Source organism: Equus caballus, chromosome 13 (assembly GCF_041296265.1).
Source record: "Equus caballus isolate H_3958 breed thoroughbred chromosome 13, TB-T2T, whole genome shotgun sequence".
In the NCBI taxonomy this organism is placed as follows: domain Eukaryota; kingdom Metazoa; phylum Chordata; class Mammalia; order Perissodactyla; family Equidae; genus Equus; species Equus caballus.
This window is the reverse complement of record NC_091696.1, coordinates 1,992,689-2,019,926: the sequence shown is the minus strand read 5'-3', so window position 1 is coordinate 2,019,926 and position 27,238 is coordinate 1,992,689. Positions and strand designations below refer to the sequence as shown.

Below are 27,238 nucleotides of genomic sequence, written 5' to 3'. Positions count from 1 at the left end.
CCAGGTGCGTGACGAAAACCACAGCTAAGCCTCAGCTTGCTGACGGAGGAAAAGCATCCTAGGGACCAACTCCTACCCACACGGTCCCTGTTCCTGCAAATCCTCACGTCCACGGGCTCTGCATTAAAGGAAGGGAGCGGCTGGGCTCAGACTCCCAGCTCTGTACCTGTGCCCTGGAAGTGGGGTGCCTCTGACATGAGCTCAGATACAAACCATATATAACCATTTCCCTTTGCTGAGATATCACCTACTAAGAGCTTTCACTTTCGAAGGATTTGTCTGCTACGCCGGTACAAATACAGATAAGGCCTGATTTCAAATTTACATTCCTCCTTTTTTGCTGAAGACGACCACAAAACGTCCCTTCCTTTAACCGAGTTTCTGAGATCTAAAAATCAGCGTCAAGTTGCTCGGGGCCCCTTACTCTGCGTCTGTCACGCCACCCCAATAACCACGAGGGCAGGCAGAAGGAGCAGATGTAACATTTTACTCCATCAACTCCTTCCCCACTTTTCATATTAAATATCTGAAATATATTAATCTTAAAAAAACAATATTAACACAGTCCTCAATGGATATAGGCAGCGTGGTAAACAGTCTAGATTGCAAAACGGTCGGTTATTTTAAAAACTGGATTGCGGGGGGGCGGCCACGGGGACCTTCCAGCTGCCTCGTCGACAGGAGTGTCGTGGAATTCTGCAATGTGTCCAAGGGGGAGGGAAACGAAGCCATAAAAAAATACACGTGGCACCCGTCGCTCCCTCCTCAAAAGATGGCCGTGGTACAGCACGCCGCTCATTCGGGTTTAAAGGAACACCACCAGCAGGGTTGTTTTGGGTGTTGGGGATTTCCCCCTAACTCCCTCAGTCTCGAAGCAGGTTTTCGGGCTTGGGGTAGCCAAAGAGAACAAAATCGGCTTCATAGAGTTTGTAAAGCTGCTGCCTCCAGGCCAGGGGGATCTTGGCGAACCAGTCGTCCTCCCAGCTGCTGGCAGTCCTGTTGCGGTAACTGGGCGGGAAGTGGAGAAGCTTGTCCACCTTGAGGAGCCGGAGGAGCTGGGCCGCGTCCTGGTCCAGCGTCTCCAGCTTGCCCACAAAGTCGTAGTCTATCTGGCAGGGGTGGCAGAGCCGGTGCACCTGCCGCCAGTGCTCGTTGAAGGGCGCCAGCTTCTCGGTGTGCGGGTCCAGAAGGTACTGGATGAAGTTGGCGAAGGACACCTTGAGGCCTGCGCTGAAGGCCTCGCTGACCGACGCGGGCAGGCTGGTGTGGTTGGAGTACATCTTGAGCATGGGGACGGCAAACTTGCGGTAGAACTCCTCGTTCTCCAGCTCGAACTTGCTGCGGAAGGCGGAGATGAGGCGGACGAAGGGGTCCCGCACGAACAGGAACTTGGTGTACTTCTTCAGCTTGATCTTCATCAGGTGGCGCGAGAACCGCCCGTAGCGACGCCAGAATTTGTTGAAGGTGAGGTGGGTGCTGGAGTTGTGGACGTACTCCCGGGGGATGTCCAGGGGGTCGCGGTAGGGCGCGCCCTGGTCCAAGAGGCTCTCACTCAGCACGATCATCACACGCTTCCAGTTGGTGCAGGCCACCTTGGGCACGTAGCAGTAGATGACGCCGTGGCGGTCGTCCACGATGAGGTGGTTCAGCTCGTAGTTGGGGATGTCGTCGAAGGAGCGCTCCTTGGTGGGGAACACGAAGCTCGCGTTGGCACAGAGCTCCCGCAGCACGCTCCTCCTCTCGGCCTGCCGGCGGTCCAGGTCTGGGCTCTGCTGCGCGCCGTGCGTGGACCAGTCGTAGCCCCTTATCCTCTCCTCCACGTTGCTCAGCACAGGCCTGCCGGAGGCCAGCAGGGAGGGCTGCTCCAGCTTTTTCCCGGAAACGACGTTCTGCTTCGCGCCACCACTGAGCAGCTTCTCCAAAAACTCGTCCACGTCGGCCGGGAGCTCCTTCTCTTCCCGCTGCCCGGCGGTGGGCAGGCCCTCCAGGGGGTGCGGCCTGGAGAAGGAAGTGTGCAGGTAGAAGTGGGCCGTGCCCACGTTGTCCCAGTACACGATGATCAGGAGGATCATGAACACAGAGCCCAGGACCAGCCACAGGCGGAAGAGCCGGGCCTTGGCCATCCTGGCCGTGGACGTGGGGCCCCGGCAGCTGGCTCCTCTCACTTCAGCTTCATGTAGAGACCGGGCGCTGTGCTCTGGGGGACCTGGGAAGGCAAGGAAAAGCCATGTTAAGGATGACCGTGTGGCTGCGGCTCTCTGCCGCCGTTTGAGGTCCCGAGGGGCCGGGGGCTGGCTGGCATCTCAGATCCTCTTTCTCCTCCACCGTCATCCTCCTGGCTTTGCCCCGTCCCACCCCCTCCTCCGAGAGTCGGACGCGGTTATGCTGCCTGATCAGGAGCTTCAACTGCTCCGTGTAACGTGACTAATGCCGCTTACAAGGGCCCAACAGACGAGTGTGACTGACGGGGAGACTGGAGATGCTGTACCCCTGCAACAAAAAGCGGGAGGGCTAACGGGACAGTCACGCTGCAGAATACAGGCCCTGGCAAGGGGGAGGGGCTGAGGGCGAGAGGAGGGGCAGACGGCGCGACAGACGGCACCAAGAAGGTAAAGTGCAGCACAAGCAACGGTTTATAAAAGTGCTAAAGACACCCCCTCCCCGCCTGAAAAAACCCTTTTGCTGTATACACTTAACCCAGGTGACCAGGTAAGAGCGCGGCCCCTGCATCCGCGGCCGCCACGCGGGCACGGTCTCTGCCCCTCCGCGGAAAGGGCGGCAGAGGCCCGGAGCCTGAGGTCAGTGGGGAGGAGGCAGATGTCCACCGGGCTGCCGAGAGGGCCAGGTGAGCGCCTTCAAAGAGGGTCCAGGTAGCAGCCCACGACCGAAGAGGGGAAAAGACAAAAGGGAGGTGCAGAACCAAGGGAGGGGAGGTTCCGAGGACAGCTGTGGACGCTCACTCGAAGGGCAGGGTCCACGAGAGGCCCGGCCAGCTCACGGGCCGGGGTGGGTGACCCCTGTGCATGGAGAAAGGCAGGCCAGATGACAAGGGACTTGTAGCTGGTCCACAGCTCCCAGTGAGAACCGCTGACCGCCAGTCCACGTCAACACAAACATGCCAGAGGCCCCCATACTCAGTCCGGCCGTGTGCAACGCTGTTCTGCCCTGGGTGCTTTGCAAAGTGCTGGGGACACACAGGAAAGACGAGACGCTGTTTGATCAGTTGCTTAGAGAGAGAGCGCCAATCAAGTTGTAGATGACCCAGGCTGGGAACCCCAGCCCCGGGATGAGACGACATTCGACATCTATAACGCCTTACCTGGTGACACTTGTGCCTCCACGCAGATGGGGCAGCCCCGTCCCTCCCAGACCCGCCCTCTTATAACTAAAAACTACGGACGTCACACAACCAGCAGGCACAGGAAGACGCTGACAGGACGGAAGAAGAGGCAGACAGCCTACGGACCTGGGGACTCGAGGAGCGACAAGGGGGTGAGTGCGCTGGGTTCCTGACCGTCCCCCGTACGCCCCACACGGGCCGCTGCAGAAGCCTCCAACCCTGAACAGCCAACAGGCACAGGAAAAAAAGCTCCGAGAGGAGCCTGCTCCCAAGAAGCCCAAGCATGGGCAAGGGTGGCTGTGTCTAAAGGATTCGACCTTGCCCAGAGAGGTGGGCCCGGCCCTCGGCTCCTGCGAGGGCATCTCTGGGCCCCTGGAAGGTCCTGCCTGATAGTAGCATCTTTGTTTACTTGGGGACATGGACCATGCTAGATCGATCTAAGAATGGGATTTAGGGTGAGGGCTGTGGGCCCCGGGGTATCAGCTCGACCTCCGGAAGGGCTGGAGACTGACGTCAGCCATGTGGGGAGTCAACACATCTATGTGATGGAGCCCCAGTAAAGACTGGACGCCAAGCCTCGGGGCTTCCCCAGTAGGCAATGCTCTGTGCGTGCGGTGACCCATCCATGCCAGGAGGAGTCAGTGCTGTCTGAAGGGAGGGGACAACTGGAAGCCCCGTGTGTGGGACCCTCCTCGATTCTGCCCACTGCATCTCTCCCCTGGGCTGACTTTAATCTGAATCCTGGGCTGTAATAAACCATAACTGCGAGTTCAACATCTTTCAGTGGCTCTGGGAGTCCTTCTGGAGAATTATCCGACCTGAGGGTGGTCTTGGGGACCTCTCCTACGCTTTCTATTGGTGTCAGCAGCGACAGGTGTCTTGGAAACTGTTCCTAACTTTGCAGTAACCTAAGAGCAGAAAAATCTTTGTGGCGATACCCACGCCTCTTAAGGCAAACACCAGGGGAGACCCCACCCCCACCCCCACAGCCTCAGCAGGGCCAAGCAGAGGGCTGACCCTCCATCCTCACCCCCGCCCCACAAAGGCCGGCAGCACACCCCTGTCCCCTCTCCACGCACCCCGTGCTGCTGGCAGGGCCAAGCGGGAGCTCATCTTTCGCTCCTCCCTGGCAGACGCAGGTGGTGCTCCACCCCAAAGGGCGCCGGCTGGGGGGCTGAGCGGGGAGCTGACTTCCCACCTCCTGCTAGACCCCGTCCCCCATACGGTCCAATCCCCCAAGCCACTGGGATCATATCTGGCCCACCCTGCCCCCAACAGAGTCCACGTTCTCCCAGAATCTGGATTCAGCAAGATGAACAGACAGCCTGGAAAGATGGGTTGAAAACACAGAGACGGACACTAAAACTGGGATAAATGTCAAGCCATCCACGTAGGTCAAAAAGAAACAACCACACAGCACGGGAGAGAGACACACGTGAGCTGGATAAAGACAAAATGGGATGAGGTGGACGAAAACAGGGAATTCAGCGCTATTCTGCACCACGCGCACAAACCTGCAGGTGCAGACCCACCGCGCCTGGCCTCGGGGTGGCCCTCTTAGCACACTGGCCACCTGTGCTCACAGCAGTCCCGTGACATCAGCCACGCCCTAGGAAACAAGGCTGACCCCGCTCACGGGTCCCCAGAAGGCGCTAATCTGTCCCCATGCTCAGACTCCTCTCTCTTCCCCGTATCTGTGACCCGGCCCACCTCATGGCCGCCTTCAGGAGAGGAGGGAAAGACAAATGATGGTACCCGGGCTCAGTGAGCGGGCCCTGAAAATCTACGGCTCTGTCCTCCGGCACTCACCCCTCTTGGTACCCCGGGCGGACGTGAAGATCTCGGGTGATGCTGGGGCAGCAGCTCGGTCACAGCAGGCCGCTGGCAGCTCTCGGAGTCTCTTCCCCGTGGCACCTGCGGAAGGAGCGGGGCCTGTGAGGGGGAGGACACGTGTGTGTTGGGGCCTCAGCACCCACAGGGAGAGGGGGCGGCTTCTCCCGTGTGGCTTCAGAAGACGGAACCAGGAAACCGAACTCGCCCAACAAAAGAAGGAAGACACCACGGCTACGAGTGGCCCAAAGGCAGAACGGGCCACTGGGAAGACACACTGGGAGCTCAGAGGCTGTGCCGCCGGAGCGCAGACGGAGCCCGCCCTGGGGGTGTTCCAGGGGACGGTCCCGCATCCCACCTCCTCCCCCAGCGTACGCTCCTCGGAGCCAATGGTCCTCGTGTGCTCTCCACACCCCCCCACCCCAGAAAAAGAACCCAGCAGAGAGCACAGAGAAACCTGGCTGAGCCCCACCCTGGGGGTGGCGGTCCCATCCCGGCTTGTCCGCGTGCCCGGGTGACACAGCTTCGCATGTGTGATATATCACATATTTACTATGTAATTAGACACACCGTAAGGGCAATAACTGCTCCAAGCTCGTGGAAACTACCGGGGTTAGAGGTAAAACATCCTGCCGGCCTCTTACACAACCGCCGCGGGCCGTTTGGCTGGTGCCCTCGGAGCACGTCGTGGGGGTCACAATACGAATAAGACCGGCAGCACTGCACCAGCCTCCGAGACCCTTTTGACGGCTGGAACCACACACATTTGCATCCTCTTTTTAAAGTTAGATCCTCAGAACCCAGTGTCATCAAGGATGTAAAACGGTGACCAGTTTCTAGAGATAAAGGTGAAACCACATCAAAAAAAAAAAAAAAGGTTTACCAAAGGCTGAGAAAGCAGCAAGCGGAAAAAGTGGCTTAAAATGTCAAATGACTTGAGAGACCAGTTGCCAATTTTAAGATCAAGACCAACGAGCAGGGTGAAGACGGAGTAGTCAGGGTCACGGCTGTGGACACCGGCGTGAGCCACACACCAAGGACAGTGCCGTCCTCGACGTACACAGAAGGCCAAGAAGCAGACAAGTGAGGACCGGGCCTGACGCCTGAACACTGTGGCTTATTTTTCAGCTGAGAAGTAGCACCTGCATGTTAACCAATGCCAGTGCCTACCATCTTTCATAAAAACTCTCTCTTTACTGATAATTTAATAAGGTTTCAGTTGAATTGCAGGACATGGCCAAAACATTTTTAGGATAATAACAATACATATATTCACAATATTGTTGGAACAGCAGCTGCCGTCTAATGAGCTCCTCCTGTGTGCCAGGCACTAAGAAGAGAACCGTATGTCAGACATCATGTCACGTCCACCACACGCAATCTCAGCAAGGGCAGCAGACAGTGGAGAGCTCCATCACCCCAAAAGCTTACTCACGCCCCTCGTATTCCTACCCCATCCACAACTGCTAACTGTTTTCTGTCACTGTCAATCATTTTCTAGAATCCTCGATCTGGTCAACAGAGGGGGCCTGGAAGGCTCCTGGAAGCATCTTTAGGAGTTCAGAGGCTGCCTTCTGTGTCTCTGTTGGGAACGGGCAGGGGTGTCCTGGCTTTTCTGACCCCACAGACACCCAGGCACTGGTCCTTGAGGCAAAGAGCACCTCATGGAGTCATGGTCCCAGCAGGATGGCATCCCTGCTCAGCAGGGAAGTCAGCCTGGAACCAGCCCTACCTGCTCCCGCTCACCTGGTCTGTACCCAGCAGAGGCGGGATGGACTCACTGGACGTTTCTTGGTGACCTGTCCCAAGTGTGGCCCCCAAGTTCAAAGAAAGTGTGTCTTCTTTTAACAAGAAGATGTTTAATTAAAGTCGCTCTCATTTTTCCTCATTTGGTGTGTCAGCACGGAACGTCACAATCTTTTAGTCTTTAATATGTTTACTGTCTCAAGTTTTGTTCTTTGTCAATCAATAAGCTACTTAAATATGACTGGGCACTGCCAAGTACTCCAGAGGAGGGACCAGGAGCCCACGTCCGGGTCCCAAATGCATCACTACCTTGCCCCGGGCCACAGCAGGTCATGAGTGTCCTCCCAGGATCCTCTCCTCATCAGCAGCTAGATCTGCAGCTGTTTTTTTTTTTTTGCTTGAGGAAGATTAGCCCTGAGCTAACTACTGCCAATCCTCCTCTTTTTGCTGAGGAAGACTGGCCCTGAGCTCACATCCATGCCCATCTTCCTCTACGTTATATGTGGGACGCCCACCACAGCATGGCTCACCAAGTGGTGCCATGTCTGCACCTGGGATCCCAACCGGCGAACCCGGGGCCGCCGAAGCGGAACGTGCACACTTAACCGCTGCGCCACCAGGCTGGCCCCTGCAGCTGCTTTTTAAATAGCTGGTCAATTAACTGATTTCTAATCAGACTGATAACTTACACCCAGCAGACTGGAGCACTCAGTGTGGACAGGGCAGCCTCCCCCTGAGGGCGGTCACAGGGAGAATGACCCGGCGATGCTCTGGTCGTTGGGTGAGCACGGCCTCCACATGCGGGAAGAGAGCACCATGACCACCACCAGCTCCTACACAGCGTCGGGGAACACCCCTGGAGAGCAGGCGCTTGGGTGATTCTGACTTACTTCTTCATGGTTTTCTGTACTTAAATCTGCTTCTGTTTATATTGAGCATTTATAGTTTTTTACTATCAGAAAAAAAAATTTTCCTTTTTAAAAAGATAAACAAGAAGTTAAAGTATTAGCAAGAAAAATGGACGAATTGGACTTCGTGCAAATTAAAAATTTCTGTGCCTCAAAAGACACTATCCACAGGGTAAAAAGGCTCCCACAGAATAGGAGAAAATGCTTGCAAATCCTATGTCTAATAAGGGATTCATACCAGAATATATAGAGAAGTCATAAAACTCGACAAGAAAAAAAATCAAACCTGATTCAGGAATGGGCGAAGGATTTGAATAGACATTTCTCCAAAGAAGACACACAAATGGGCAATAAGCACATGAAAAGACGCTCCACATCACTAACCATCAGGGAAATGCAAGTGAGATACCACCTCCCGCCTATCAGGATGGCTACAGAAAACACACAAAACAGCAAGTATAGGCAAGGATGTAGAGAAATTTGAACCCTGGCGCACTGCTGGTGGGAGTGTAAAATGATGCAGCCACTGTGGAAAACAGTAGAGAAGTTCCTCAAAAAATTACAAATAGAATTACCATAGAAAATTATGATCTAATTTAATCTAGCAATTCCATTTCCACGGCTGTACTCAAAAGAACTGAAAGCAGGGTCTCACAAGGGTATTTGCACACCCATGTTCACAGCAGCATTATTCACAACGGCTGAAAGATGGACGCACCCAAGCTCCCACTGAAGAATAAATAGATAAACAAAATGTGGTCCAGCCACATGATGGAATATTATTCAGCCATGAAAAGGAAGGAGATTCTGACACCTGCTACCACATGGATGCACCTTGAGGACATTATCCTAAGTGAAATAAGCCAGTCACAAAAGGACACATACTGCACGATTCCACTTCTGTGGGGTCCCCAGAGTCATCAAATTCAGAGACAGAAAGCAGAAGGGTGGGCGCCAGGGGCTGGGGGAGGAGCAGGGGGAGTCAGCGTTTAATGGGGACCGCGTTCCAGTTTGGGAAGATGAACAAGTTCTGGAGACGGATGGTGGTGATGTCTGCACAACAGTGTGAATGTGCTCAATGCCACCGAACACTTAAAAGTGGTTAAGATGATAAATTTTATGTGATGCGTATGTTACCACAGTAAAAAAATCGGGAAAAAAAAATGCATGAATCGGAGCTATAACAGTGGGCTCGGAGGAATTTCCAGGAGGTACTGCTGAACGAATAAAGCAAAATGCAGGACACAGGATGTAAATTAAAAAAAAAAAAAAAAAAGAGGGCCTTAAATATGGCAGAGGATCGTAAGAGAGGCTGAACGCAGGGCCCGCCGCTGAGGCCCGAACTCACCCTCACAGCCCGGCACCAAAGCTCGCCAGGCGGCCGCACCTGCAATGCGTTTAGGAAACAAACGTCAAAGTTTCAGAAATTTATAACGGGGAGGTGGGTGCATGAAAACAAGGTGGGCCTTGCCTCTGGGGCGGCGCAAACCCCGCGGGTCTAATTAGTCCACGGTGAGGCTGGGCCCGGGAGCCTTGTCTCGCCCTGGAGCCTCCACGGGACCAGATTCGCCCTGGCTGCAGCCCCTTCCAGGCCTTTCCAAATCAAGGCGGCCAGCACCTGAACACCGCGCTGAGGCCGAGGCCACTGCTCATTTTTAACATCAAGGAACAAGGGCGGTCCTTCGTGTTGTCATTTCTAACCTCAAGCAAGCCGCATAAACAGCAGTTGTGGGAACAGGCCGGGCTGAGCGCATCCGATGGCCTGTGGGGGCAGTCCCATGCAGGAAAGGGCCGTGGCTACTTAAAAACACGCATGGACCATCAGTTCAGTTTCTTAGAACTGCAAAGAGAAAGAGAAAAAGGCTAAAGGAGTTTGACTTTTTAAAAAAGAGTGGGACATCTAGGAACTTCTGGTCCAGGGAGCTGGGCAGCTGGAGCCGGACGCTCTGGGTGCCACTGCAGTGCCTTCTGTGGGGGGAGAAGCAGGGCGGGGAAAGCCAGGCGGGAACAGCCAGGCTGAGAACCGAGGGTGTGGGCCTGACCGCTTCACAAGCACGTCAGGGAGCAACGCCGACCCCATAAAGTAATTCGTCATTCACAAGAAAAGGGCAGTATTTCCAAAGGCAGATCGCCCACTATTTCAAGGAGTGGGCATGAAACGCCCCACGAGTTTTGGAAACGCAGAGCAAGAAGAGGCCACAGAGAGGACGTGATGACTCGGTCTGCTGCTGTCCCTCCCCGGCTTCTGCCTCCAGCAAGGGCCCTGATGGCAGGGTCTCGGCTGCAGGGGCTGGTTTTCCACCAGGGCTTTGTCAAATGCACCCTCAACGCGACGGAGAAAGAATCAGCTGACAGCAAACCCAAGCACGGTGGCCGGGCAGACAGAGCTGTGTCCTACTCGGGGCAGGTGGTCACACATTTCTTTTCACGCACCCAGCACGGCAGGTCTGATGCCAGCGGCACACTCGGTCCCAGGAAGCAAGCAGCCCACGCTGGCTGCCCACGTCCGGCCACTGGTGAAGCAGCCTTCACCCCAGGAGCAGGAAACAGGAGGGGAAAGCAAGGGGCGGCTGTGGCAGACAGCTGGGGCTGAGCACCCTCACCTCATGTGCGTGTCCGCCCGTCATCTCCACCTGCAAGAGGGCCGGCCACACGGGCAGACACACACCAAGATCTGCAGAAGGGCACTTTCCGCTTTTATGGCAGAACTAGTCCAAAAGGTCAAGTGGCATTTGCTGGTTATTATTATTTTTTATTGTGGTGACAGTGGTTTATAACACTATATAAGTTTCAGGCGTACGTCATTGTATTTCGACTTCTGTGTAGACCATCTCATGGTCACCACCCAAAGGCTAACGACCATCCATCACCACACACATGTGCCCTGCCACTCCTTTCGCTCCCTCCCTCCTCCTCTGGAAACCACCAATCTTATCTGTCTCTACGTGTCTGTTTACTGTTGTTCTTGGTTTTATCTTCTATTTGTGAGTGAGATCATATGGTATCTGACTTTCTCCCTCTGGCTTATTTTGCTTAGCATATACCCTCAAGGTCCATCCATGCTGTCAGAAATGGCCGGATTTCACCTTTTTTGTGGCTGAGTAGTATTCCGTCGTGTATAGACACCACATCTTCTGTATCCACTCGTCCCTTGATGACACTCAGGTTGTTTGCAAGTCTCGGCTATTGTGAATAACGCCGCAGTGAACACAGGGGTGCACGTATCTTTACACATTCGTGTTTTCATGTTCTTTGCGTTGTGCTGGTTAATTTTATGCGTCAACTTGACTGAGCTGAGGGCTTTCCAGATAGCTGGTGACACATATTCTAGGCATGTCTGTGAGCCTGTTTCTGGATGATGAAATTAACATTTCATCAGCAGACTGAGTAAAGCAGATGGCCCTCCCCAGCGTGGGTGGGCCTCATCCCGTCTGCTGGAGGCCTGAACACAACAAAAAGGAGGAGGAAGAGAGAAGGCCCTCACTCCGCCTGACTGTCTTGCAGCTGGGACATCGTCTCCTGCCTCCAGACTCGGACCTGACCTGGAACTTACAGCATCAGTTCCCCCAGTGCTCAGCCCTTCGGCCTCGGACTGGAACATCCATCTTCCTCTCCTGGGTCTGAACTTCTCAGCCTCCAGAATCTTCCTTACAAGAAATCTCTTTAGATGCACACACATGCACAGAGCCCATTGGTCCTGTTTCTCCAGGAACCCTGACTAATATGGACATCTGCTTTCTCACTTGGACTGGGGTTTGGGGGGTGTGTGTGTTTACTACATATTATAGACAGAAGTGATCAAGCCAGTGAGAACTGACCGTAAGTGTTAAGAAATGGAAGCTGACGTATTGCCACCGTGGGAAGGAAGGTCAGACGCAGAGAACTTCAGCCTCCATCCAAGACAGGGGTTCCAGTCGGAGGGGCTGAGGTTTGTTTTTTCCCATGCAGACACCCCGTTGTTCCAGTACCATTCGTTGAAAAAAACCCCATCCTTTCCTGATTAAATCACTGTGGCACCTCTGCCTTTTCTTTCTGTATTTTAATCAGGTTTATTGAGGTCTGATTTACACACAATAACACTCAGTCTTTTTAAATGTACAGTTTGACGAGTTTGGGCAAATGTACACTACAATTAAGATGCACCACAATTAAAATACGGAACATTTCCACCAGCCCCGAAAGTTCCCTCGTCGTCCCCCAGCACCCAGCTCCAGGCAGCCACCAACCTGTTTTCTGTCCTACTGTTGCCTTTTCTAGAATGTCACATAAACGGAATTATATAGGATGTAAGGTCTTGTATGGCTTCCTTCACTCAGCACGATGTGTTTGAGATTCTTCCAGGTCGTTGCTTGTGTCAGAGGTAAGTTCCTTTTTCATTGCTGAGTAGTATTCCACTGTATGGGTATACCACTGCTTGCTTATCCATTTACAAACGGACAGACTTTTGGCTTAGTTCCCTTTTTTGGCTAATATGAATAAAGTTGATATCAACCTTTTTTGCATAAAGACCAGATTTTTTTTTTTTTATCCTGAGACTTTCATAAAGTCAGAAAAGATGGTATTAAAAAATACCAACCAGGACCAGCCCCAGTGGCCTCGTGGTTAAGTTCAGGGTGCTCCACTTTGGTGGCCTGGGTTCAGTTCCCAGGTGTGGACCTGTACCGTTCTATTATCAGCCACACTGTGCTGGCGGCCCACGTACTAAAAAAATAGAGGGAGACTGGCACAGATGTGAGCTCAGAGCAAATCTTCCTCAGCGAAAAAAAAAAACACAGATTTTTCAGCTCCTGGAAGGTTCTATAAGATCCATAAAAGTAGCTATTCTATAATAATGCTTAGGGATTCTATTTAAAGAGCAATCAAACTGACCATCAAAATATGACATACAAATCCCAGATTACCAATGATTTTTCAATTACACAGTTTTAAGGGCTCGAGCGATTATAGCAAGGGTGCAAGATATAAGGTTAACATGTAAAAGCCAGCTGCTTTCCTATATATTAGCAGTGATCAAGTGAAATTTGAAATTAAAAACACAATCCCATTTACATTAGCACCCCCCAAAATGCAATGCTTAGGTATAAATCTAACAAAATACGTACAAGATCTATATGAGGAAAATTACAAAATTCTGATGAATGAAACCAAAGAAGAACTAAATGAATGGACAGATGTCCCACGTTCAAAGTACCAAAGGACCAGAAGACTCAATATTGTCAAGATGTCGATTCTCCCCAACTTAATCTGCAGATTCAGTGAAAGCTCCATCAAATGCCAGCAAGTTATTTCATGGATACCGACAGAATGATGGTAAAGTTTCTACGGAGGGGCAGAAGACCCCACAGCCAACATGATACTGAAGGAGAGGAACAAAGCTGAGGACTGACGTTGCCCGACTTCTAGACCTACCGTAAAGCTACAGTAATCCATACAGCGTGGTATTGGCAAAAGGACAGACGAAGAGATCAACGCAACAGAACAGGCAACCCAGAAACAGACCCCATAAATACAGTCCCCCGATCTTTAACAGACCAGCAGAGGCACCATCATGATGCAAAGATGTGTCTCTCCAACCAATGGTGCTGGAACAACCGGACCTCCACAGGCGGGAAAAAAAAATAAAAAAGAATCGAGACACAGACCTTACTCCCTTCCCAAAAATTAACTCGAAACGGATCACAGACGTAAAGGTAAAATGGGAAACTATAAAACTCCCAGAAGGTAACAGAGGAGAAAACCTAGATGATCTTGGGTACGGCGATGCCGTTAGTTACAACACCAAAGACGCCACTGCTGAATGAAATAACTGTCCACACAAGGACCTGCACAGGGACGCTCACTGCAGCTTTATTCAAAATAGCCACAAACTGCAAACAGCCGGCGGTCCATCACCAAGATGGAACAAACAAACCGCGGGGTACTCATTCAGTGGAAAACTACTCGGCGATTAAAAAAAGCACGAACCATTTAGTCACTCATCAAACACCAGGGATCGATCTACACACACGACACTGAACCAAAGAACCAGACAGCAAAGGGGGTACACACCACAGGATTCCAACTATAGGGAGCTTGACAAAGGCAAAACAGGGACAGAAATCACAGACTGCAGAGGGACAGGAGGAAGCTGTGGGTGACGGAAATGTGCGTGATTTTGGTGGTCCTTACGCAGGCGGATACACGCGTCCACATTCACTGAACTGCACACTTAAAACGCGTGTGTCTTACTCCGTGTAAATTCCACCCCAATACATTGGATTTCAAGGGAAAGGAATGTTGGGGGTCTTTACTAAGTCAGTCTCCGAAGTGAAAACTTGTCTCTTCGACATGAATGCCATGAACTAGCTCTCACCAATTTCCACAAACAGGACAAAAACAGCAGCGCCAAGGGCTGGCCCGGTGGCTCAGCGGTTGGGTGCGCACATTCCACTTTGGTGGCCTGGGGTTTGTCAGTTCGCATCCTGGGTGCAGACATGGCACCGCTTGGCACACCATGCTGTGGTAGGCGTCCCACATATAAGATAGAGGAAGATGGGCACGGATGTTAGCCCAGGGCCAGTCTTCCTCAGCAAAAAGAGGAGGATTGGTGGCAGATGTTAGCTCAGGGCTAATCTTCCTCAAGTAAAAAAAAAAAAAAAGCACCAAAATCCTACAGGGACATTCAGAGATGGGGAGGAATTCTGAGGAAGTCCAGCCTTCCAGGGTGGCCTGGGACACCGCTCTAAGCCTGAGGGTCAATCCTTCATTTTATAAATGAACACCTGAGGCCTTTCTGCTAACCTGAGCCCCGGAGAGTATGAAAACGAGAAACCATCACCTGAGCGTTCTAAATGCTATCGCCCCTTCTTGAGACGATCCCGCTAGCCTGATTTATCTCTCCATCTTCATCGGCCCTCAAATATTTGTATTATATAAACATAACACGTTATTTTTATTATGACTCATGCTTTCTACCAATAGCTAGTTATCAGCAGTCAAAAATGATGATATGTTTTCAACTGATTTTATAAGAATAACAATAGCTGATATGTTTTCAAAACTGTCGTTGTAAGGCTTTGCGTATGTTTATTTAATCCTTGCACTAACTGTGATAAAACTGGGGCAAAACAGTCAGGCGACTTGCCCAGTCTACACAGCTAGCAACTGTCCAGAGCCGGCATTTGAACCCCGGCAATTTATCTGACAGCCTACCTTCCCACCCACCCCCTCTCCACCAGGCCTCTCTACAGGATACATTAAAAGCAGGATTGGTTGGTTTTTACCAGACACTCAGATTTTTGTTACCTTTATTTCTGCAAGAATTTGCTTCTACTTGTCCAAATAACCAACTTCTGAGCATTAAATCCACTGACACGACCTTCGTTAAGAAGTCCAAGAATCTTTCAAGTTTTATTTATTTACGCTACCGGCAAAACGACCAGAAACTACCTACTTCTTTTCCAGCTTTGCAAACACTATATAAGGCAAATAATTCACTGCGGTTCCCACCACCATCGTCAGCAGAAATCCGGACTGTTTCTGTTAGCGGTGTCAACATTTGCACTCTGCGTCTGCCCTGCGCCCGCCAGCCCTGCAACCGACGCCCAGGTGCGGGACTGAAAGCCCCACTGTGGGACAGGACGTCCCCAGGTACCACCAGCTCCAGGGTTTGTTTGCTTATAAAATCACTTCGTTTGTCTTCAGTCAACCCTGTGAACTAAATCTGACCGTCCGCCCAAATAAAAACAAGTCATAGATGGTCACGCTGACGGGAAAGGAAGGCGGATGCACATCCCAGAAGACCTGAAGGAACACGGAGCGCCAGCTGGCCTTGGGAGGGAAGCAACGTCCCCACCGAGCCGGGCCCAGCCCAGACGGCTCTCTGCTCACAGCGCTCCCTCCACCCCTGGTCTGCACGCCCCACCGGGATCTCACAAGCAGACGGGACGTCAGTGCCCACGGACCAGTCCCATACTCCAAACTAGAGGTCAGGTTCTCAGAGGACAGGGGTCACGTCCACGACCTCTCCTGTATCCCGCACAAGGCCCGGATTCTTGCAGCACGCTGTTTGACTCTGGAATCCAAATGACAACTCAGTTCTCAGAGTTAAGTCAAAGAAAACATTTCAAGGGGAAATCACGATGACAGATTTTACCAGGATCAGTTCACGAACCTGCCTGGGGCGTCACCTTCCACATAGAGGCAGACGAACCCTCACAGCCCCTCCACCGCCCCACCCCCCGCCCCCACCACGCCCGCCCTGGTCCTGGCCACCAGCAGCTCGCACCTGCATCACGGCCATGGCCGCAGACCCAGCCTCCCAGCTCCTGCTCTGGAGCCCAGACAACCCATTTTCAACTCAGCCATCACGGATATTCTGTTAAAAGTCACATCATGTCCGGTGTCTGCTCAACACCCTCCAATCATCGGGCTCAATGGCTTCCCACTTCCAGTCCTTACAAGGGCCGGGGACAAGCCCTATATGACCGGGACCCCACGCTCTCGTCTCTCCCGCTGCCCCCTCGCTGGCCCCACGGCCCCACAACGGCCTCCGTGCTGCTCATCGGCCACACTGACCAGGCTCCCAGGCTGGCCTGCCTTCACGGGCCTACGCGGGCATCCCGAGGCTCCACCCCGCCCTTCCCCCTTTTCTGTCCTCAGAGCTCACCAGGGAGGGCGTCCCTGACCACTGCACTCCCCACCCCCCAGGCCTGCTCTCTCCCAGGGCATTTGTCACCACCCCCAAAACCACCAGTCACTGGCTATCTGCTCACTGTCTCTCGGCACAGAATACACACTTTAGAGGGCGGTCCCGGCCCGTTGGTCACAGCTACAGCCTCAGGGCTCAGACCAGTGCCCGGCACACAGTAGGACCTCAACACAGAGTCCTTATGCTAACCAAACCCAGATAAACAGGAGAGACCCCGATTTCATAATCTCTGAAACCAGGGGCCAGGTGAGGAAGTTCCCAATAGTCTTCTCTCTACTTTTAGACACGTTTCAAAACCCTTTTTGAACAAGCTAAAAGCAAAAAAAAAAAAGGAAGCTAAACAAAGCGCCAGATCTCTGACCACGGTGTGGCCACAGCCCGGAGACAGGATACAGAGAACAAGGACAATAAAGAGAGGAAACAACAGGGAAACTCGCCCCGCCCAGAAAAGGGCCCGGCAAGCCATGGCCCGGCACAAGACAGGCGAGCTCGGGCTCTCTTCCAGAGTCGGACGCGTCCTGCGGCTTCGCCTTCATCTTGAGCGACGTGACGGGCACACGTCGAAGATTAAACCGCTCTCAGGAGTTGCTACAGAACACAGCAGCCGGCCCCCTCCCATTGCCCACCTCCACCCCTCTCCTGCATTCTTTTGGCTGAGTCCCGCGGCGTTGACTTCTTTCCTCTAAGCATCCACCTCTGTGGGCATCGTCTGCCCACCTCCCACGCCGGCAGGTGGAGACGGAGCCGCCCCTCCGTCCCCTCGACCTGTTCCAGCGCCACGCCCTGCCCATCCCCTCGCCTCCCCCAGACAGGCCTGGCATCATTGCAATTAGAGCAATATTCGATGTTTCCATCAATTATTAGCATTCTGCAAAGGCTACTCACAGCCTAGCCTTGAGCGCACCATCATTATTTTTCTTTTCCCGCACAACGGTTTATTTTCCCTGCAACTAATAACAGTCTTGTGCTCTCATTTGCTTTGTTTGCTACGTACTTAGCGCTAATCCAGTCCCAACTCCGCCAACTGTCTAAATCTCCTCTCCAGATGTTCGGGCATCGGGTGGATGTCATCTGCCCGCAGACGTCCTCTCTCCGAGGAGCCTCTGGGTGGCCTGGGGTGCGGGGTGCCGGCTCTCCAGGCTCCAGGCCCGGCTGGCATCCTCGCCTCTCCAGCTCATCCAGCGGATTCTTTTCACCTCTTCTGAGGAAAATCCTGTCTCCTCTGGCCCTGCCTTTCCAGATTCACCACCTCATCTGGGGAGAGCACGCCTGCCAGTGTCTTCCTTAAAGCCCAGGAGAGGCAAACTCTCGGAGCACGTCTGAAAGTATCTTTATTCCACCCTCCTGTTGCCTCCTCCCTATTTTCAAGGTGGAAAATATTCTCCTTCAGAATTCTGACAGCCAGGCTCTCTCGTCCTCCGGCCTCCGAGGTTGCTGTGGAGGGGTCCCCAAGCCATTCTGCTTCGTTCCACGATGACCTGTTGGTGGCCTGTTTTTCTAGTTTCTCTAGAAGTCAGCAGAATCTTCTCCGTCCCAGAGTTCTGAAATTTCACAACAGCGCACCTCCGTTCTCTCTCCATCTGAACTCTCATTACTGGAATTCCGGAACCAACAGCTCAGACGCACTTCCAAATAAATCCCTTGCTTCCCAAACCCTCACTAGTCGCTGTGGGAAACGGGGTACCCCTCACTATCAACACGGGTTCCCCATACTCTGAACACCCAAATCAGGCAACGACCACCTGGGAGACAGAAGGCTGCCTGCATCTTTTTTTTTTTTTTTGAGGACGATTAGCCTTGAGCTAACTGCTGCCAATCCTCTTTTTTTTTTTTTTTTTTTCCTGAGGAAGACTGGCCCTGAGCTAACATCTGTGCCCATCTTCCTCTACTTCATATGTGGGATGCCTACCACAGCATGGCATGCCAAGCGGTGCCATGTCCGCACCCGGGATCCGAACTGGTGAACCCCAGGCCACCAATGCGGAACGTGCACACTTAACCACTGCACCACCGGGCCAGCCCCTGCCTGCACCTTCATCTGTGGTGCTAGTCACCCGGGCACCCTTCAAAGCAGACAGCTCCAGGACTTTCTAGGAAGTCACCATGTACCACTCTGCAGACGGTCTCTTCCCATTTTCCTTCTCACTGAAACTCTTAGCATTCAGCCGTGGGCCTCCTGATCTGCTCCTTTCCTTTTTTTCTCTCATTTTCCACCTCTTCGCTTTCCCATTCATCTTTCTAAGCGGCTCCACTTTACATTTCATCCACCAACTGAATTTTTTATTCCCGCTGTTGTGTTTTTTACAGCCCAGGGTCCTCTTTTCAGTTCGCTGAACGCTCCTTTTTTTTTTTAGAGCTCCCTATTCTTGTCTTGTTCGTGCCATATTTCCTCTTATCTCCTGGTGCGTGCGTCTCAGGGAGAGTCTGTCTCCAGGTCTTCTTTTTGCGCACTCTCCGCTGCCTCCAACTTAATTTTGTCTGAATCAGAGGGCTCCTCATGTGACTTTGGCTATCCTTCCCTAATTAAGGGGTGGGGGAGTCAAAAAAAACTGGAAGCTTTGAACCTGGGAGGGGTCACTAATTACGAGTTTCCTCAGCGAGTGAGCCAGCTGGGTCTCCTTCCTGGGGACCCCTGGTGTCACCATTTTTGGGTCCTTTCTCCCGGGCAGCTCACACTCCCCAAAGCCTCCTCCACCGTCCCGCCTGCCGGGGAAGAGCCAGCTGGCTGTGATCTGGGAGCCAGAGAGGCTGCGTTCGCTTCACCCTCTCGAGCTGCGGCCGGCAGCGCCCTCCTCCCCCCTGGTGTTCCCCATTCCTCCCTGAAACGTTTTTCAAGCTCTCTCGGCAGCTGCAGGAACCGCCACCCTGGCTAACTGCAGGAAGTACCGAGTTACCGAAGTCCGTTATCACCAGGCACGTCTGCCGGCAAAGGGACCGGGGAACCCCCGCCCGGGCGCAGCCACAGACACACTCGGCAGGTGTGAAACCGACGCGACTCTCCAAAGACAAAGAGAAAGAAGCGATTTAAAAAATCGAAAATAAGACACAAGTTTTCTCAAAAATGAGAGACCAGCTGCATTTCTTCCAACAGGATCGAGAACCAGTCTCTTCCCCACCAACAGCACCTCAGCCTCGAGACCTTTCTGGAAGAGTATCACCTCCAGCCTTGCTGAGTGTGCAGTGATGACAATAAACCACACGTCCAAAGTCAGCCACCCAGCAGGCTTCTCTCCCGCCCTCTGCCCCTTCCAAGCCAAGTCACAAACCTCTTTCAGGTCTCAGCTTCCACCCCAGTCCTCAAACCGCCCCCCCCACAATGAACGCAGGGTCTCTCTGCCCCCAGGCGTCCATGCACTTCCACGTCTCTGCACGCCCTGCTTGCTGCCTCCTTCCGGAATGTTCTCCCCAACCCGCACTCGGCCTTCAAGGCCCGATTCCTATGTGGTCTCCGCCGTAGAAAACTTCTCCAACACCCAGAAACAAGCTCGGCGGCTCCCTCCTTCCTCCCGCTCTGTAAGAGGCCTGGGTGACAGCACCAGTGACACCGTGTTAGGGTCAGGCTAACCACACCATGAGCAGTCAGCCCCACCCGGCATCCTGCAAATGACCAGATGCCCCACGTTTGCTGAATGCATGAAACAGGCAAACGCTGAGTACCAGTGACCAGCACCGCCGGCCTGAACACACCGGCCCAAAGTCCCATCGGCTAATCTGCAAGGAAAGGAACGACCCCGGGCAGTTCCACGCAGGCACGCTCCACGCTCGCGGCAGTGCCAGCTTGACACAACCAAGCATCACCCAACATCCCGGCGTCCTCTCTGACTCACACGGCCCACTCCAGAGGCTCCGGAGAAGGGGCCACCCTGTGTCCTGCTTTGGGGGCAGGTGAGGACCAGGTGAGCCAGCCCCCGGCCTGGACCCACGCACGCTCCGGGGGGTGACACCACCCTGGAGGAGGCGCCTGCATCCGCTCGGCCCGCAATTCCTGTTCCCCTTCCTCCGGTCCCCGGAGCCTCTGGGGCATCGATTTGGAAAATAAATAATTGAGTGATCACGGGAACACTACGGCTTCTTGTGCTCGGCGCCAGAGGGAACCTCAGCTCGGGCCAGTGGTTTGTCAGCCAGGACTTGGTGGCCAGGAGCCCAAAGAGAGCATATAAGTCCTACTGTTGGCCACTAATACATGGCTTCCTCTCCCCGACCAGGCAGAACTGGATGGAGCAAAGGCTCATGTGAGCGCCAGTCTGCCCGGATCCACCGGATCCGCAGGGGTCTGCACCGCCGGGCAGTGGGCAGTGGTCAGCGGGCCGGGGAAAAATGCGCACAGCCTGCGGGGACCGTGGAGGGGTCAGCCCGGGACCTCGGCCACCCCGCGGGTCCCCCCACACGGGGACACTCCGGCGAAGGGCTTCTGGGACACTGCGGCATCTCCGCCGGCTCCCAACAGTTATCGATTTTCCGTGCAGACGCCCGAGGAGCCCGAGGAGCGTGGAGGAGGACGCCCCCCCCACACCCCCGTCGCCGCAGCCCCCCAGCAGGGCCGGAGCGCCTGTCCCCCAGCAAGGCGACAGCATTCGGGCGGGGACCGGCCCACGGCGGGAGCTGACCGGGCGCAGAGCCTCCCCGCGCCCCGTTCCCGGTCTCCACCTCCCCGCGAGGACCGGGCTCAGAGAGGGTGCGAGCCGGGCCAAGGTCACACAGCGGCAGCCCCGGGGCTCTGCAGGGGCCGCACCGGACCGGCCCGGGCTGCTGGGGGCGCAGGCACCGCCCGGCCCGCGCCCCTCACTTCCCCGCGCGCCCCTCGACCCGCCCGGCCCCGCGCCCCTCACCTCTCACCTCTCCTCCCGCCGCCACCGCTGCCGCCGCCGCCGCCGCCTCGCGACCCGCGCACCCTCCCGAGGCCGCCCCTCCGCCGGCCCCGCCCCCGGCGCCGGAGCCCCGCCTCCCGCTCCTCTTCTCGCGAGAAGTCGCGGCCGCCAGAGGGGCCACGGAGGCCGAGGGGCGCCCGCCCTCCACGCGCCTGCGCCCTCCGCTCCCCGCCCCCGCGCCCCCCAGCCAGTGCCATGTGGCGCCGTATTTACGACCCGAGATCGGCCCCGCCCCCGGCGCCGGGAGCCCCGCCCCCTCCCGCAGCAGCCAATCGCGTCCCGCGGGCCGCGGCGTTGGCCCCGCCTCCAGCGGGCGGGGCGCGGGGAGCCGCGGGGACCCGGCGAGGGCTGCGCGGGGCTGCAGCTGGTGCAGACCCCGCGAACGCTTATGCGGCGCCCGCTGTCTACCAGACCGGCTCGCGGGCGCCGACTGGTTGCAGAGGATCGTGATGCTCCCCCGCCGGGGTCTTGGAGTCGCTGTGTGTCCTTGGGCGAGGGACGGAACCTCTCTGAGGTCGTCTCCCAGTCCGTCTGTCCAATGGGGCAGGGACGCCACCCTGCAGGGAGCTGGGGAGACCCAAAGGAGATGATGCGGGAAAGCCCTTAGCAGGATGCCTAAGGCACAGTGAGCAGTCTAATCCTTGTTCTTAGGAGCAAGGACTTTTTAAAATTGCAGTAAAATGCACAAAACAGAAAATTTGCCATCCTAACCGTTTTTTGGTTTTTTTTTGAGGACTATTATCCCTGAGCTAACATCTGCTGCCAATCCTCCTCTTTTTGCTGAGGAAGACTGGTCCTGAGCTAACATCCGTGCCCATCTTCCTCTACTTTATATGTGGGACGCCTGCCACAGCATGGCTTGCCAAGCGGTGCCATGTCCATACCCGGGATCCGAACCAGCAAACCCCGGGCCGCCGAAGCGGAAGGTGCAAATTTAACCGCTGCGCCACCGGGCTGGCCCCCCGTCCTAACCGTTTTAAGCGTAGAGTTCAGCATTACATGCATTCACGTTGTCGTGCATCCACAGAGCTTTTCCATCGGTGACGTCTTACTGGTTCCTCCCGTGGACAGCGGGCTGCCCTCGGATGGAAGGCCACGTCTTCAGTCCCTCCTGCCCCGGCAGTTGTCACCCAGGAGTCCCCGCCAGCTGGCCCTGGAGACGTGGAGTGACGCAGGAGAAGGAGGGCCCTGCCCTCCCAGAGCTTCTGTCCTAGCCGGGGGAAACCACCAACGGGATGACAGCCTCTCCTTTCCGCTGGATTCTTCCTTCAGCATTAAACACCACCAAGCCTCTCCCGTTTTGAAAACAAAACCCAAACGGATGCCCTTTACCCTCTCCAGCCGTCACCTTCTCAGCTCACCTCTCAAAGCGGTGGTCTCTGTCCGCGACCTCGCTTTCCCCCAGCCCACTCAGTCTGCTCCCTGGAAAGAGGCCTCCTCCAGCAGGCAGGCACCGGGAGGTCAGAGTCCGGAGCGAGAGCACTTTGTGGGAGATGCAAGGCTCTGGGTCACGTTCTGGTTCTTCAGTCGGGTGGTAGGTGGCAGCTATGTCGTTTTATCAGCAGGACTCAAAACTTAGAGGTGGATCGCCTCCGTTGTCTTATGTGTGTGTTCCTTTGCTCTAACAGCCGTGGCGGCTTAAACACCAGACATTTATTTGTTCTCCTGGGTCTGGAGGTGGGAAGTCCGCGATCAAGGTGTTGGCAGGGCCCGTTCCTTCTGAGGGTGTGAGGGACGGTGTGGTCCAGGCCTCTCTCCTTGGCTTCTTAACGGCTGTCTTCTCTGTGTGTCTTCACGTGAACTTCCCTCTGTGCCCGTCTGTCTGTGCGTCCAAATGTCCTCTTTTTATGAGGACACCAAGTCATACGGGATTAGGGCCCACCCTAATGACCTCATTTTAACTTGATTTCCTCTGTAAAGATCCTCTCTCCAAATAAGGTCACGTTCTGAGGTCCTGGGGTTTAGGACTCCAACATACCTTTTTTTTGGAAAGGGGACACAATTAGCCCATAACAGTATTTATCAAAAATTACATAATAAGTCATTTTAAAAGGTTATTTCCTATTCTCTCCCCCACTGCTGGCAGGAATGCAGCATGGCACAGTCCTCTGAAGAACTGGTTGGCAGTTTCTTAAAAAGTTAAACATAGGGGCTGGCCCTGTGGCAGAGTGGTTAGGTTTGCGCGCTGTGCTGCGGCGGCCCAGGGTTTCGCCAGTTCGGATCCTGGGTATGGACATGGCACCGCTCGTCAAGCCACGCTGAGGCAGCGTCCCACATGCCACAACTAGAAGGACCCATAACTAAAAAAATATACAACTATGTACCAGGGGGCTTTGGGGAGATAAAGCAAAAATAAAAATCTTTTAAAAAAAAAAAAAGAAAAAAGTTAAATATAAATCCATCACACAGCCCAGCCAACCCACTCGTAGGTACTAACCTAAGAGAAACGAAGGCTCATATTGGCACAAAAACGGTGTGTGAATGTTTTTAGTGGCTTTATTCATAAGTGCCAAAAACTGGGAACAACCCCCAAATCCTTCAACTGGGAGATGGGTAGACAAATGGCGGCACATCCGTGCATTGGAATACATCTCCACGGTGAAGAAGCACAAACTGTCGGTCCACGCCACAACCCAGACGAGTCTCAGATGCATTCTGCTGAGTAAGGAAGCTGATGGCAAAATACTACATCCTGTATGATTGCGTTTAGGTGACTTCCTGGAAAAGGCAAAAGGGTAGGGTCCAGGGGTTGGGGTTGGGGGAGGGGTGGACTCCGAAGGGGCAGGAGGAAATTTAGGGGGGATGGAACTGTTCTGTGTCTTGATTGGAGCAGGGGTGCGGGTTCCATGACTATAGGCATTTGTCAAAACTCCTAAAATGGTACATGCAAAAGGATAAATTTTGTCTTATATAAATTATACCTCCATTTAAAAACGTCCCCCAGCCGAGATTTTGCTAATTATGAAGAAGTGGTTGCAAAACGAAGATGAAATGAAATCATTGCCCAGAGGACCTGGTTATGGGTGCCCCCTTGATGAGATAAAAGGGTTCCCTGGTCAAATGAGAGTGGGACACAGGAAATAAAAGTCTAATGTTTAGTTCCAGCCAGACCTGAGACCCGTTGCCGGGATAAAGCGCGTTGTGGGTTTGAAAGCGTTTCCCATGAGATCCCCAGCCCCTGGGAGGGTTGGTAAAGGTTGGTTTGAATTAAATAGAGATTCAGGCGCGCAGGAGCCTGACTTGCATGCTGCAAAGGCCTTCTGGGGATTCGAACAGAGCTCCAAGGCGGGGACTCAGGCTCAGACGCAGGGCGAGGGGCTCGGCGGACGCACCTGGGGCTGAGATAAAGACCATGCTTCCCTGAGAGGAGGGGAGGGGAGCTGCATGATGGGGCCCGGTCCCCCCTCGGGGTGATGAAGTGATTTGGAACTAGATAAAGATGGTGGTTGCACAGCACTGTGAATGTGCTGAATGTCACAGAATTGTTCGCTTCAAATGGTTGATTTTCTCATGTCAGTTTCACTTCCATTGACAAGAAACAACTCAGTTCTTACATTAGCAACACAGCTACATTTGTACTTACCCTCTCTGAAATAGCTACATATTATCTCCTCATTTGCAGACAAGGTAGCAGAGGCTCAGAGAAGTCAACCAATTATAACCAAAGATGCACAGCTGTGTAAGTGATGAGTGGGGACCCGAAGCCAAATTTGGGGCTCCAGAGCCAGAAGAGCTCCCTTGCACCCTAGCGACCTCCTTAACCAGGAGGGCACCTGCCGTGGGGGACCTGTGACCTGGAGACGCCCCACACTGTAACCTTCATCTCCCCCTCTTCCATTCCCCGAGCTCCTTCAGGCTGGGACCCCGCGGGCTGTCTTTCCCTCCAGCAGCTTTGCTGGCTGCCACCCACCTTCGGGACCCTGGGCCTCTGTGCAAGGGCTGCGGCCTCCCAGGGGCTGACCACAGGCTCCGTGTTTTAGTGCAAGTTGTAGAGATGTCCCCCGCGGGCTACAACTATTTCTGGTTTCATAGCCAGCGTCGCAACAGGAAAAAGAAGTAACTGTGGCTTGGCCCAGGAAATGTCAGCCCCGCCTGATAGAGGCAGCCTCTGAGCGCTTCTGGGCGAGGGATGGGCGAGAGCACCAACAGGATAAGGAAAAACCCGGAGGGGAGGCATGAGAAGGGCGAGTTCTGCTCTCCTTTGCAGGCCATGTGAAAATCCGAGAGAGCCAACGAACAGAGGACGGACGATGAAGACTCCTGATGAAATCTGAGCTCCGGCACCCTCAGCCCCGCCCCAGGCCCGCTGCTGAGTTTCTGTTTCAGACCTCCTCGGGGTGCTGTGGGGGAATGCGGGAGCAGAAGGGGCCCAGCCCCGGCACCTGTGTGACCAGCTTCAGCGCCGTATCTGTTTCATGCTTGAAAGTACAGCCCCTCCCCCCTCCCTCCCACGGTGCCAAGTGCTGGCCCCTAACAGCATTTCTGGGGGAGACCGGCTGGTAGGCACCCGGCAGTCCTGATGGGGAGGATGGTGTCTTCGGCTGGGGTGGGGGCAGGAGAGGAGATGGGGGAAGAGGACGATGGAGAGAGATTTGGGGACAGGTGGATGGAGTGGACAGGAAGGCTTAGGGATGGGGGGAGGGGGAGAGAGGAGTCAAGGGCGGTGCCCGGCTCTGGGGATGGGCTGTTGGGAGGATGGTGGAGCCTCCGTGGGTGAGAGGAGTGCCCGGATGAGAGCAGGGTCGGGGAGCAAACCGTGTGAACCTGGCGTTGTGGGTGCAGACAGGGAGATGTCCCCCGGATGTCACAGCTGTTGGGGACACGATCGGATGTTTGCGTCTTGGACTCAGGGGAAGGGGTGCATTGGAAGCGATGTCAGTGGGTGCCGTCACCCAGGGGTCCCCAAGCCAAGTCCTTGTACCTCACTGCACACCCCAGTCCTGGCCAGCCCTCCCCACCACCTCTGCTCCACCCTCCTGGTGGCTGGGATGGCCGCCAGGGGCCACATGCCACAGAGGCTGCATTTCATCCTGGAGGCAGTGGGAGTCCCCAAAGGGAGGGAATGGGGGCACCCTGGAGGGGCCAAGGTCAGGGGCGCCTGGGCCTGGCTTGAGGAGCACCAAGAGCCTGGAAGTGTGAAACCCAGCCTCCCAACTCCTTGTGCTAAGGGCTACCCTGGGGTCTGGACAGGAGCCTGGGGACCCCTGGGGAGGACACCCTGGCTAAGGTGATCCACACACAGGTGAATCCATGCAAAATCAGAAAGGACAGGCCAGTGTGGGGACGCGTCTCCAGCCTCCTCGGATTTAGGATGCCCCGTTGTCAGGAAGGAGCCTGAGATGGTCAAACCCCCTCTCACCTGATGGCTTATGTCACCAACATGACGCTCTTAACAAGAGGGCTCACCCCTGCTTGCACACCTCCAGGTTGGGGAGCTCACTCCCTACCATTGGGTCACCCAGCTTTATGCCTCTTCTCCCCGGGGAAACCCCACTAATTCTCTGCAATGTCTTCCAAAGGTCTTTTCCTCTTTGCCCATCTCTCTCCCGGCGGGACTGTTGAATGGGCTCCTGCACGTCGCTCTCCTCTTGCAAGGAAGCCTCGCAACAGCCAAAACCACAGTAATAAACCCAGGACGTTCCCAGCGGGGTCACCTCCTTTGCACATGCGGCCTCTGTCCTGGACAAGATGCCAGGACCCCGGGTGGGGTCACAGGACAGGGTCCACGCTGCAGGCGGGTGGAAGTCATCACAAGTCCTTCGTCAAAGTGCCAGGCCCCGTGACACCTGCTGGTTCTCTTAAAGTTGCTGGCATAGCTTCATCTCTGCCGGGAGCCTGCCTGCGCTCCTCCTTCCTG

General features: G+C 54.6%; 1 protein-coding gene across 4 annotated transcripts; it reads right to left on the bottom strand.

Moving 5' to 3' along the window:
- Positions 1-470: 470 nt before the first annotated feature.
- CHST12 (carbohydrate sulfotransferase 12) lies at positions 471-21,453 on the bottom strand. Of its 4 annotated transcripts, none has more exons than XM_023655155.2 (3): positions 21,350-21,453; positions 5,150-5,254; positions 471-2,206 (listed from the first exon to the last, which is right to left on the bottom strand). In XM_023655155.2, exon 3 carries the CDS (start codon positions 2,121-2,123, stop codon positions 864-866), a length of 1,260 nt encoding a protein of 419 aa, XP_023510923.1. In that variant the 5' UTR covers positions 2,124-2,206; positions 5,150-5,254; positions 21,350-21,453; the 3' UTR covers positions 471-863. The 4 variants fall into 4 exon arrangements, with proteins under 4 accessions (XP_023510923.1, XP_023510924.1, XP_070086761.1 ...); XM_023655156.2 differs by having other exon boundaries at positions 21,343-21,422; XM_070230660.1 differs by lacking the exon at positions 21,350-21,453 and adding an exon at positions 20,341-20,515.
- Positions 21,454-27,238: the final 5,785 nt, after the last annotated feature.

What these genes read in the sequence shown, in the direction of transcription:
- CHST12 (XM_023655155.2), bottom strand. Translation starts at nt 2,123, where the DNA reads ATGGCCAAGGCCCGGCTCTTCCGCCTGTGGCTGGTCCTGGGCTCTGTG.